Raw genomic sequence first — 13,769 nt, 5'->3', positions numbered from 1 at the left:
TCTTTCCTTCTCCACTCGACTTTCTCTTTTCTTTCCTTCCTTCCTTCTTCTCTCCTCTCTGCTATTTCTCTGGGAACAAATTTTGGTGATTCGAGACTTTGGTCATGGCAAACCCTCATACAAAGCAAAAAGACCCCACTAGCCAAGCCTTCCTGGAGTGGAAGTTCTTATCTTTGAACGTTAATGGGTTGAATACCCCTGAGAAAAGGTCGCAAGTGTTAGGATACCTACAAAAGGAAAAAATTCAGGTGGGCTTCCTACAGGAGACCCACTTTAAGAGTAGTGCAATACCAGTTATCAAAGATCACAGATATACCCAGATTTTTCATGCCACAGCATCTGAGGGGAAAAAGAAAGGGGTAGCTATCATACTTCACAAATCAATGGAATTTGTGTCTGAAGACTCTAGGGCAGATCCTGAGGGAAGATACTTGTTTCTTAAAGGCAAGGCAGGACATAAAACCATAACTTTAGCTAACCTCTACACACCTAATAGGAAACAGCCTTCTTTCCTAGCAAAGGTTCTGGGGGAACTGCAACAATTCCAAGATGGCATCTTGATATTGGGAGGGGACCTGAATGTTTCCCTTGAGCCCTTACTGGACACCTCTAATGGCACCTCATCAATCACATACAAAAGCCTACGCTTTATGAAAAATAAACTAGATGACCTGGCTTTGCTTGATGTCTGGAGAGTTTCACACCCTTCAGTTAAAGATTTTACGTTTTTCTCAGGCTTACACAATAAATACACACGTATAGATTACTTCTTTATCCAACAGAGGGACATCTCATTTTTGAAGTCCGCTAGCATTGGAGTTAAAACCTTTACGGATCATAATCCAATTTTCCTTACGTTACAACTGCCTGAGAAAATCCATAAATCTTGGAACTGGCGTCTCAACCCATATCTCCTCACCGACATGGACAACCAAATTGCAATTGCTCAGGAAATCAAATCTTACTTTAACCTAAACGAAGATTCGGTATCAAACAAAATGATATTATGGGAGGCACATAAGCCAGTTATTAGAGGGTTCCTAATCAATCTGGGCACCAGAATTAAAAAAGAAAGAAACGCGAGGATAGAAAGTTTAATGGCCCAAATTAAAAGTTTGGAAGTTTCTCACAAACAATCTTTAGCAAACCAGACTCTCCAGGCCCTAACACAAGCCAGAACATCCCTCCTTAAAGAACTAAACATAATTGCTAAACGTAAGCTACTAATGAAAAAAAAGATATTCTATGAAGCAGGAAATAAGTGTGGGAGGTATCTGGCGAGGGCTCTCCGTAAGCAATCGGCCCAAACAAGGGTTAAATTTATTTGCTCCTCTACCCAAACAAAGATCCATGCAGTGGACAAAATTGCGGAGGAATTCCGCAAATATTATGAGGGCCTTTACAACCTTTCGTCCTCAGAGAACCTGCGCTCCACTATCAATGATAGAGAAACCGTCCTAAAAGATTTTGTTAATAAGTTTGGTCTCAAGAGATTCTCTGACGAGGATGCTGCTAACTTGGATACTCCACTATCCAAAGAGGAATTTTTTAGTGCACTAAAAAACATGCAACCGGGCAAATCCCCAGGCCCAGATGGCTTCACGGTAGCTTATTATAAACTGTTTAAAAAAATATTAGCCCGCCGTTTCATAGGAGCATTTAATGATTTAGACCAAGATACCAAACCATCGACCCACTTTCTTAGCGCACACATCACAGTAATACCTAAAGAGGGGAAGGACCCGGGACAATGTGCAAGTTATCGCCCTATTTCTCTGCTTAATGTGGACGCTAAGCTATTTGCCAAGATCTTGGCTAATAGGCTTATCCCATTCATACCTGATTTGATACACCTAGACCAATCCGGCTTTGTCCCTGACAGAGAAGGAAAGGATAATACTATGAAAGCGGTGGGTATCATAGCACACCTTCAGAGGCATGGAGTCCCAGGATTGCTACTCTCAACTGATGCAGAAAAAGCATTTGATCGCATAGCCTGGGACTACATGTTTACTGTACTTAGGGGCCTGGGGATTCGCCCGCAATTGTTATGTTGGTTACAATCTTTATACCATTCCCCTTCTGCCAGAGTTAAAGTTAATGGTTTTTTGTCCGATCCCCTGCAAATTTCAAACGGTACAAGACAAGGATGCCCCCTGTCCCCTCTGCTTTTTATAATCACCTTAGAACCGTTCTTGAATATGATCAGACAGGATCCAGATATTAGTGGTATTGGGATTGGCCGAGAGGAGTTCAAACTTGCAGCTTTTGCAGATGACTTGTTATTTTTCATCACTAATCCTCCAGTCACACTCCCTGTCCTTATGTCCCGCTTTACAGAATTCCAGATCCTCTCTAATTTTAAAATAAATTTCCAAAAGTCAGAGGCCATGTCAGTTTCTCTAAGTCAGTCCTCAATTTCTCAATGCAAAGGAGCCTTCTCTTTTAAATGGGCAACCCAAGCGATCAAATATCTAGGGGTCTTCATCCCTTGGGACCTAAAAATGATCTACAAACTTAATTTTGAACCCCTCCACTCGAAACTCCTGGCAGAACTAGCCGCTTGGGGACAGAAGCCTTACCTCTCTTGGTTTGGCCGAATAGCTTCGGTGAAAATGACTCTCCTGCCAAAATTCTTATATGTATGCCAAACTCTTCCAATAGCTTTGCCAAAACCTTATCTTAAGAGCCTCCAGGCGAAAATCTCTGGCTTTATATGGGGAAATAAAGCCCCAAGACTACGTCATAGCATATTACAGCTCCCAAAAGAACAAGGGGGCACGGGACTTCCTAATTTTGCAACATACCACCAAGCGGCGGTTCTAAGCAGACTTTTTGAGTGGTGTAATCCCAAATCTACTAAACATTGGGTTATTATCGAAGGGGGCCTCTCTCCAGTCCCTTTGCAAGCCTTGCCTTGGATCATGGACCAGAGAGTTAAGGCTTCTGCACAAGCCCATCCCCTGATACAGGCCACCATTGGTGTATTTAGGAGTTTATTTTCCAAAAAAGAAGGCTCCTCACTCTTAGGCCCTTTAACTCCTGTAAAAAACAATCCATTATTCCCTCCGGGCCACTTTTCTTCTTTCGCCCACGATTGGCTATCACCTAGTGTCCCCAGACTAAGAGATTTTGTCCACAATAATGGGACAAGGGATATACAGGCCCTAAATCAACAAGTCGCGTCAGGTAAATTTCCTCTGTGGGCCTACTTCCAATTACGCAGTTTTCTAAACAACCAGGTAAATAAAGCTGGAGCCTGCAGGCCTTTGTCTTCTCTCGAACAATTACTAATGCAATCTGGACCCCACAGACATACAGTCTCCTTACTGTACGAACTATTAATCACTATGGGCATTTCATCCACCTTACCATACCAAACTAAATGGGAGAAAGCACTGGGGAAGTCCCTTACAACTGAGCAATGGCAATCTATAATTTCACTGGCCCACAAATCTACCCTGAATGTTTCTACGCAGGAACAAGGCTTTAAGATTCTCACCTTTTGGTATAAGACCCCAGCCTTACTAAGTAAATTTGCCCCTGAAATCACTGATTCATGCTGGAGATGCCAGGCATCCAAAGCAGACCTGTTGCACATCTTCTGGTCTTGCCCCATTCTGGTTTCCTTTTGGAAGGAAGTACACAAATGGATAGGCATAATCTCATCCATAAAAATTCCATTTACTCCGGAGGCCCTGCTACTACACTGCTGCGCAGGCCCCCACAACCTGTACAAAAAAACTGTTGTAGTACACCTCATAAATGCAGCTAGAGCTCAGATCCCGTTGATGTGGAAAAAAAAAGACCCTCCCTCTATCACCCAATGGTGGGCAAGAGTAGATAATATTGCTCAGATGGAAGAGATTACTCTTACTGCACTAGACAAATCCGAACAATATGTGCATACCTGGGCATGCTGGGTAATGTTCAAGGAGTCTGAACACTACAAAAATATTACTAGGTGCCCTACCTCATGACTTCCTAGATTTTGGCTTCCCTTTTCCTGTAAATGCCTCCTTATGACACTGCAGACTTCCTCCGGAACCATTCTTCTTTCTTCTTTCTTTCCCTTTCACTCTTCCTTTCCTTTGTATCCCTACTTTTTCTCTTTGTTTCCTTACATCCAAGATTGATGATGGTACTAGATGAAGATCCAGTGCCTAAGCTAATATCCTTAAGTTTATTTACTTCAAATTCGTCAACAGTTAATTGATCGGCCTTTTCTTTTTAGAGTTTCAGTATTCTTTGTTATACTACTACTACAACTACATCGTTGGGTATGGTTATGTTTCTTATTTAATGTTTAATAACTACTCTCTAACTTAGAACATATGCTTAATGTTCTATCGGGCCACAATAATATGTGTTGGTTTCGGTAATGAAGAATTACTATGTTTTTACCACTTGCTCTGTGTACCTGTACCGGAATTACCTTGGTAATGTTTGTTTATGCTATGACAAAAAAACAATAAAATCCTAAATGTGAAAAAAAAAAAAAAAAAAAGAAAATGGGAAAATTCACTTTTTGCACCATAGTTTGTAAACGCCATAACTTTTACCCAAACCAATAAATATACGCTGAATGGGTTTTTTTTTTATCAAAAACATGTTTGTCCACATTTTTCGCGCTGCATGTATACAGAAATTTTACTTTATTTGAAAACTGTCAGCACAGAAAGTTAAAAAAATCATTTTTTTGCCAAAATTCATGTCTTTTTTGCTGAATATAATAAAAAGTAAAAATCGCAGGAGCAATTAAATAGCACCAAAAGAAAGCTTTATTAGTGACAAGAAAAGGAGCCAAAATTCATTTAGGTGGTAGGTTGTATGAGCGAGCAATAAACCGTGAAAGCTGCAGTGGTCTGAATGGAAAAAAAGTGGCCGGTCCTTAAGGGGTAGAAAGCCCTAGGTCCTCAAGTGGTTAACTCTTCACAGAATGTCATGAATTGTTTACAAGACAATGAAAGCCTTGTGATTTCAGAAGAAACTGGCACTGAGTGAAAATTGTGGGACGCCATTGCTGACCTCCTTCTCCAATTGCAGACCTCCTTAACCACCTCGGCGTTCTGATTCCCCAGGATTTCCGTGCAAAAAGTGGTACAATTAATTTTCAGAACCTTTTTCCTGTAACTTACCAAAATAAGTCAAGCAAGAGTTTAGTATACATTATGAGAATAAATGTGTCAAACACAAATTCTTGTCAAAAATAAAATAACATTTATTAATGATAAACAGAAATAGCTTGCATTTTTAATCAATGCAGAAAATATCAAGAAAACACAGAAATAAATAAATGAAGGCAGAAAAATGTACACACAGTCTAGAGGTTTACCCCTAAAACACCTCCTTAGTGTGGTACTCCTTGAAGCAAGGTATTATACAAAGTGCCACGTCACAATCTGGGCAATAAAAACGGGTCTCCTTTCTAATTTTTTTGCCGTCTTTGCCCTTTTTATTGCAGCAGACTACGCACCTCCTTGTAGGGGCTTGTTTCAGGGCAGTCGGTGGTAAATGTTCCGCAAAGTGGCGTCCAGAAAGCCGTGTCGGGTTGACAACGTATGACGCCCTGCGCCCCGGTCTAGCTGCTGACTCCGGTGGGGGGTGTTTGACACAGATGGCTTCTGTGAGCTTCCAGATGAAGTCATGGTGGGGTACAGGACTGTCACTATTTTGTTTGTACAGGACATAGGAGTTCCACAAACATTGTTCCAGCAGGTGGCGGAAAATCTTTTTGTAGTATTTCCGCTGCTGTTTGCGGACAGCCGGATAAAACGACATTGCTCCATCAGCCCTGTCCACACTCCCCATCGTTTTGTTGTAATCCAACACCGCTTTGGGCTTCTCAACCTCCTGTCGACTCCTGGTAGTGGTGCGGGCAGTCTCTGAATTGTGAACAGTGCTGAGGATGCACACATCCCGCTTGTCCCTCCACCTCAGAGCCATCATTTTGCCCTTCTGCCAGGCAACAACCTCCCCCTTCTTCAGCTTCCTGGCAGTAAAGGCCGATGGCATATTGCGACGGTTAGCCCTCACTGTGCCATATGCGTCAGTCTTATGCTGGATCAGGTGTTCAAATAGTTCCGGGGAGCTATAAAAATTGTCCGTCGTAAGGCAGTACCCCTGATCCAGCAAAGGCTCAATAAGAGTTAGTACAGAGGAGGTAGCACACCCAAACTCCCTGTACTGAGGTGCAAACTTTGTGCCTTTACCTGTGTATATCACAGAGTTCCATATGTAGCCGGTCTTGGCCTCACACAGCATAAAGGATTTCACCCCAAAACGTGCCCTTTTGGATGCAATAAATTGCACCCAGCTCAGTCTCCCCTTGTACGCCATGAGGCTCTCGTCCACGGTGATGTCTCTGTCCGGAACGTACACAGCCTTGAAATTGGCAACAATCAGCTGATAAATCTCCCAAATTTTCTTCAGCTTGGGGGCGGGGTGGGTGGCCTCATCAAACTCATCATTGTTGCTGAAGTGCAGGTACTTCATGATGAGGGTGAAGCGGGGCTCGGACATAACGGATCCAAAGAAAGGGGTACTGAGGATCTTGTTAGTGGTCCAGTACCACTTCTGCAGCGGCTTACCGACAACTCCCTGGAGGATGATGAGGCCCAGGAACACCCAGATATCATCACAGGTGACAGGTTCCCACTTCCGGGCCCGAGAGAACCTGGGTAGAGAAGCACCCTCCTGCTGCTGCGCTGCATACCGATTGGTCTCCTCCACGATCTTCCGGATGACCTCATCGGTAAGAAACAGCTCCAAGTATGACAGCGGGCTATGGTCACAGGCGATTTTCTGCCCGGGCGCCCCTGTGAAGGGGAACCTGGGTGGCGGAGCTTGAGTGGGGCTCTCCAGCTCACACCAAGTGCGTGCGACACTCACTGGCTCCTCGGTTTCGCCGTCACTGCTCTCCGACTCCGAAGACAGGTCACCGGGAACCTCGCTGTCCGTAGACTCCTCAACGAGCTCCTCCTCACTGTCGCTTCCCTCCAGGACATCCAGCAGCTCCTGGTCACACAAACGCCTCCGGGAAGACGAAGCCATGACCCCAAAGCAGGATACGGGGGTCAAAGGTCAGCGACAGAAAAAAAAAATCCAGCAAATGCAAACACACAGGGACCACAGCGTCTTGAAAAAGACTAATATAACTGCAATATGTATGTAGCAAAGACTGGAAAAGGCTGGAAAGGCAGAAATCACTCAAAGCACAGAAATCGCAAAGCAGAGCTGACAAGCAGACTAAGCTATGGACACTGGGACTCTGAAAGAGAAAGAGGTGTAACGGTTTTGGGCTTTTATTTAGTGTGCACAGGTGTTTACTAAACATCTTTGAATTACTTTGGCATGATTGGATTACAATCAGCTTTGTGTACTGATGTAATCCAATCATGCAATGTATGCAATTGCCACCGGGGGGCGCCTGATCAGCATCAGAGGACATGCTGACACAGAGGAAGTAGCTGGGCAGCGCCATCTTGCCTGCCCAGCCGATCCACACGGAGCAGAGCTAATGGGAGCCCGGGAGGGTGACAGAGGGACCCCCCAGCAACAGCACAAGAAGGAGGGAGCCTGCGGCAGCCCACTGAGCCTGGAGGCGGCGGATGTCCGCAAATCCAGCCCGGGAGGGTGACAGAGGGACCACCCAGCAGCAGCACAAGGAGGGAGCCCGCAGCAGCCTGCTGAGCCGCTTGGAGGCGGCGGATACCCCGCAAACCGGCCACATCAAACCCGAGGGGGTGACAGAGGGACCCCCCAGCAGCAGCAGAGCAACAAGGGAGAAGGAGGGAGCCCGCAGCAGCCTGCTGAGCCGCCTGGAGGCGGCTGATGCACACAGAACAGTACTGGTGAGTGCTGGCTCTGCATGACGAGCTGAGCTCGTCAGAAACATTTTCAGCTTGTTTATTCTGGACGAGCTCAGCTCGTCCAGAACGCTAGGCAGGTTAATATGCTTCTCTTGACTGGCTGTACTACCAATATCCATTACCTTTAGTAATAGGTATTTTACATAGAATAAGTATTTTATACAGAATGATTATGCATATGAGGTGATGCATGTGGGATCCAGTGAATCAGTACCTACTGAAACAGACAGGACCAGCATGACAGACAAAAATGTCACACAAAAATTATCAATGGAAATCAAATGTATCAACCCATGAAGGTCTAGATTTGGAGTCACACTCAAAATTAAAGTGGGAAAAAACACTACAGGCTGCTCCAACTTTGATGTAATGTCCTTAAAACAAGACATATTCAGGCTTAGTAGTGTGTGTGACCTTCACGTGCCTGTATGACCACCCTATAATGCATGAGCAAGCTCCTGATGAGGTTTCGGATTGTCTTCTGAGGGACCTTCTCCCAGATCTGGACTAAAGCATCCACCAACTCCTGGAGGTCTGTGGAGCAATGGTGGTGTGCTCAATTGGATTCAGGACCATAGGCAAATTCAGGGGGGATTCCAGCTGCTCAGAATCCCCCTAAGACCAGGGCCGGTGAAGTATCTGGGGACAGGCACAAATTGAGACATCATAATATCTGTAAGCATCCTGCAGCTCACTGCACTACCCCCTTTCTTCCCCTTCTACAGTTGACTTTGGATGAAGCAGCAGTGTGTGTACAGAGCATGGAGCAGTAGTATGTGTAGAGAGCATGGAGCAGCAGCGTGTGTAGAGAGCATGGAGCAGCAGCATGTGTAGAGAGCATGGAGCAGCAGCGTGTGTACAGAGCATGGAGCAGCAGCGTGTGTACAGAGCATGGAGCAGCAGCATGTGTACAGAGCATGGAGCAGCAGCGTGTGTACAGAGCATGGAGCAGCAGCGTGTGTACAGAGCATGAAGTAGCAGCGTGTGTACAGAGCATGGAGCAGCAGCGTGTGAACAGTGCATGGAGCAGCTTTGGGGAACTTAACAGAGCCAGGTATGAGCACTGCCCTGTGCCCCTGCTGGGTGAATGCTTTACTTTCACCTTCATTACTAATGTCGGCTGTCCCCATTATTATCTGTTCAGGAATCCCCCCCTTGAAAGTCCTGGGTTTGCCCCTGAGGAGTGGGGAACTTGCAGGCCAGTCCATAGCATCAATGCCTTCGTCTTGCAGGAACTGCTGACACACTCTGGTCGCATGAGGTCTAGCATTGTCTTGCATTAGGAGGAACCGGGGGGGCGTGACCGGACCTTGTCTATGGTGGACGCATAAATCCTCAGCTCCGTGCTTCAGCTTTCCACCGCGGCTCCAAACCTAGCCAATCCGGTGTTTTTCCTCCCCATCAGCGACATGGCAACAGAAGAGACCCTGATGGACCCCGATGCCTCAAAAAAGAGGACGTTCCAGACCTCCAGACCACAAAAACTGCCCGAGCTATTCGCCAGCATGCAGGCACGAGGGATCAACTATCATGGCGCCGGCTCCCGCAACACTGATTCCACCGGACACAGCCCTGCCATCAGTGAAATCTCGTCCATAACTGGGAGACACATCAGACGAGGTAAGCCTCTTAGCTGCAGCAGATCCTCCAGGCCCTCTCCCTGTACATGCTCCGATTGAGCAATTCCCTGCCTCTGAACAAGGTCTAACTCAAGTGTATTTGAAAGACCTTCTGCTTTCCTTAAAATCATCACTGACCACTGAATTTACCAGCATAACTAACCACTTACAACTATCCCTTTCTAGTCTGGGAGACAGAGTTGCTTTTGTAGAGGACTCTATCAGTGCACTAACCATAAAGCATAATAAAACAGTGGACTGCATAACAGAATCCAGCTCCGACATTTCCTGGCTTAAATCCAAGGCAACAGATTTGGAAGATCGCAACCGACGTTGCAACCTTACATTTAGAGGTATAGCAGAATCTGTTGGCCCTACACAACTAAGGGCTTTATTAAACAGCTAACAAGTATAACTCTCCCCCTTCTCTCTGAAATTGAACATGCATTAGGAGGAACCCAGGGCCAACCACACCAGCATATGGTCTCACAGGGGGTCTGCGGATATCATCTCAGTACCTAATGGCACTGGCAGTCAGGTTACCTCTGGCGAACACGTGGAGGGCTGTGCAGCACCCCCAAAGAAATGCCACACCATTACTGACCCACACTGCCAAACCGGTCATGCTGGAGAATGTTGCAGGCAGCAGAATGTTCTTCACGGCGTCTTCAGACTCTCAGGTCTGTCACATGTGCTCATTGTGAACTTGCTTTTATTTGTGAAGTGCACGGGGTGCCAGTGGCGAATTTGCCAATCTTGGTGTTCTCTGGTAAATGCCAAATGTCAGGGGCGCCTCTAGCCATTTTGTCACTCCAGGCGAGAAAACCTATGGCGCCTCCCCCAACCCTCCCTCCCCCATGAAAATAATCGTAATGCGGCAGTGTTTCACCAGCAAATACACGTACTGCGGAAGTGTTTCACCAGAAAATAATCGTATTGCAGCAGCGTTTCACCAGAATATAATCATAATGCGGCAATGTTTCACCAGAAAAATAATCATAATGCGGCAGCGTTTCATCAGAAATCACACTTATTGCCGCAGCGTTTCAACAGAAAATACACATAGGCAGGGCTCCACTTTCATGAGGCAAAAAGGGGGACAGAAGGAGGCACAGGGGGATTGAATAAGGCACACAGAGCGACATAAGAAGGGTCAGAAGAAGTCACAAAGGAGTACAGAAGGAGGCACAAAGGGGACAAAAGAAGGCACAATGGGCAACAAAAGGAGGCACAATGGGGGACAGAATGAGACACAAAGGAGGACAGAAGGAGGCACAGGAGGACGGAAGGAGGTACACAAAGGGGCAGTGGGCGGTACAAGGGGACAGAAGAAGGCATGAGGGCCAGAAGGAGGCACAACAAATGACATGAGGTCCAGAAGGAGGCACAGGGGGACTGAAGGAGGCACACAGGGGGACAGAAGGAGGCACAATGGGGGACAGATTGAGGCACAAAGGTGGACAGATTGAGGCACAGGAGTAAAGAAAGAGACACAGGGGGACTAAAGGAGGCACACAGGGGAAAGGAGGAGGCACGATGGGTGACAGAAAAAAGCACAAGGGGCAGAAGGAGGCACAGGGAAACAGTAGGAGGCACAAAGGGAATCAGAAGCATGCACAAAGGGGAACAGAAGGATGCACAAAGGGGGACAGAAGGAGCTACAAAAGGGTGACAGAAGAAGGCAGAGGGGGATGTAAGGAGGCACAGGGAGACAGGAGGCAGAGGGGGACAGACAGAACCACAGGGAGACAGAATAAGGCACAAAGGGGCACAGAAGGAGGCACAGGGGGACAGAGGAAGATGCAGGGGACAGAGGAGGCACATGGTGACAGAAGGAGGCACATGAGTACAGAAGGAGGCAGAGTGGGACTGAAGGAGGAACAGGGGGGCAGAGATAGCACAAGAGAACAAAGAAAGGCATAAGGGGACATAAGGAGGCACAGGGGGACAGAGGAAGACGCAGGGGACAGAGGTGGCACATGGGGACTGAAGAGGCACATGAGTACAGAAGGAGGCAGAGCAGGACATAAGAGGAACAGGGGGGCAGAGGTAGCACAAGGGAACAAACAAAGGCACAAGGGGACATAAGGAAGCACAGGGGGACAGAAGAAGGCACAGGTGGCACAGGGGGACTGAAAGAAGCACATGGAGGCAAAAAGGGAGACAGGAGGCATAAAAAGAGACAGAAGGACAATCAGGGGGTCAAACATGGCACAAGGGACTGAAGGAGGGACGAGGAGACAGAAGGAGGCACAAAAGGGACAGAAGGAGACACAAAGGGGGGGGGAAGGATGTACAAGGCACAGAGGAACACAGTGGCAGCTGCCAGCAACTTACGCTAAGCAGATGCAGCAGAAACAAGTAATAGAACACCTGTGGAGGTGGGGCTTAGGCAGGAGGGCGTGGCTTCATACAGGGGGCGTGGCTTAATCCAGCAACATGGCGCCCCCAGGACCAATGGCACTCCAGGCAATGGCCTGTACTGCCTATGCCTAGAGGCACCCCTGCCAAATGTACTGCACGGTGTTGGGCTGTAAGCACAACCCCATCCTATGGACGTTGTGCTCCAATACCCAGTGTTGCTCGGATATAATCCGTGATCAGAGCATAGCCGTGATTCACAAGCATTTTTTCACTATCCGACATCGTGATCCGAATCCGTGACCGGGAATCTATTACGGACTTCAACCACGGATGCGGCTGTTATTTTGCATATTCGGCCCATGATCACGGCCCTGATCACGGAAAATATATCCGTGATTATAAGCTGAAAACCCGCGACTTTAGCAGTTAATAGCAAAGCCCCCTTATATGATATAAATACCACATTTGCAGGATATGTTAAAGGGATACTATCGATTGAAACAACTTTTTTTTTAATACTCTATATTAATGTACACATTACCACTAGTGCTAGGGGCTATTTATTCACCCAGGTCTCTCTCCCTCTATTTCTGCTTAAAAATTCATTTCTCACACAGCTCACTCTACTGCTCACACAGCTCACAAATATATTTCACTGTGTCACTCACATCATGCAGGAGACATGAGGAGAAATAAGCTGATCTGAGGTGGTAACAGGTAACTAAATGAGCTGTAATATTGCTGGAATATAACTAGCTATAACACTAGTCTGTGTTTACACTCAGACTGGTTGCCTTGCTGCCTGCTGGTGATGATTCACTCCAGGCTGCATCCACTTTACAAGCTGCTGAGAGGGGCAGACCACTGTTTACAATTAGCATTATTAGTATCTTTATCAGTCAAGAGAAGCAAAGATAATAAACACACATTGCTAGAATCTTTAACACTTACCACCATATCAACAAGATTCTTTCAGCAAGGCGATAATTAAACTATAAACTGAGGAGTTGATAGCAACTCCCCTGTGCAGAGACATGGTCTAGCCCTCTGGGAGCCGTCAGTATTTAGATACATTTTGTATCCAAAACTGACAGAGGATTTTACAGCTGAGAGGAACAGCTGTGTGAGGAATCAAATTGCTCCTAGTACTTGTCCTAATGTACAACATACAGCATTTAACCTCTTGACGACCAGCTAACGCCGATTGGCGTAAACTGGTCGTCTGCGGGTTACCATGGAAACGGCCTTTCTATGTCAGATCACGGAGCGTGTCTCCGTGAACAGCCGGAGAGCCGCCGATCGCAGCTCTCCGGCAAAATGTAAACAGGTGGGGAAGAAATCCCCGCTGTTTACATCATACGGCGCTGCTGCGCAGCAGCGCCGTAAGGCAGATCGGCGATCCCCGGCCTCTGATTGGCCGGGGATCGCCGGCATATGATAGGCTGAAGCCTATCCTTCAATGCGCAGGACGGAACTCCATCCTGCGCATTACGGAGAGAGGGAGGTAAGGAGCGTGAGGGCGGAAATGGCTGCGGAGGGGGGCTTTGAGAAGCCCCCCCCGCAAAACGCAGATGGCCGGCGGCGATCAGACCCCCCCAGCAGGACATCCCCTAGTGGGGAAAAAAGGGGGGTAGTCTGATCGCCCTGCTGGACTCCTGATCGGTGCTGCGGGCTGTAGAGCCCACGCAGCACCGATCAGTGTAAAATCCACTGGTCGGCAAGTGGTTAAAGTGGATCCGAGGTGAACTTTTACTCATTGCATAATTGTGTTCCTTTCCTATTGTTTATAGGGCATTCCTCAAGCCAAATACTTTTTTGTTTTTGTTTTAATGCCCTAATTCCCTATAAACTAATTAAACCACTCCCACAGGTTTTCAGAGAGCCAAGGCATTTTCAGACAGTAGCAAGGGCTCAT

The 13,769-nt window shown here is 46.9% G+C and overlaps 1 protein-coding gene across 1 annotated transcript; it reads right to left on the bottom strand.

The window, feature by feature from the left end:
* Positions 1-5,337: 5,337 nt before the first annotated feature.
* LOC137562332 (piggyBac transposable element-derived protein 4-like) lies at positions 5,338-7,053 on the bottom strand. Its single transcript, XM_068273668.1, has one exon. It carries the CDS (start codon positions 7,051-7,053, stop codon positions 5,338-5,340), a length of 1,716 nt encoding a protein of 571 aa, XP_068129769.1.
* Positions 7,054-13,769: the final 6,716 nt, after the last annotated feature.

The sequence above is a fragment of the Hyperolius riggenbachi genome, chromosome 3 (assembly GCF_040937935.1).
Source record: "Hyperolius riggenbachi isolate aHypRig1 chromosome 3, aHypRig1.pri, whole genome shotgun sequence".
In the NCBI taxonomy this organism is placed as follows: Eukaryota; Metazoa; Chordata; class Amphibia; order Anura; family Hyperoliidae; genus Hyperolius; species Hyperolius riggenbachi.
Note: the sequence above shows the minus strand (reverse complement) of the source record. Positions and strands in the feature narration are given on the sequence as shown.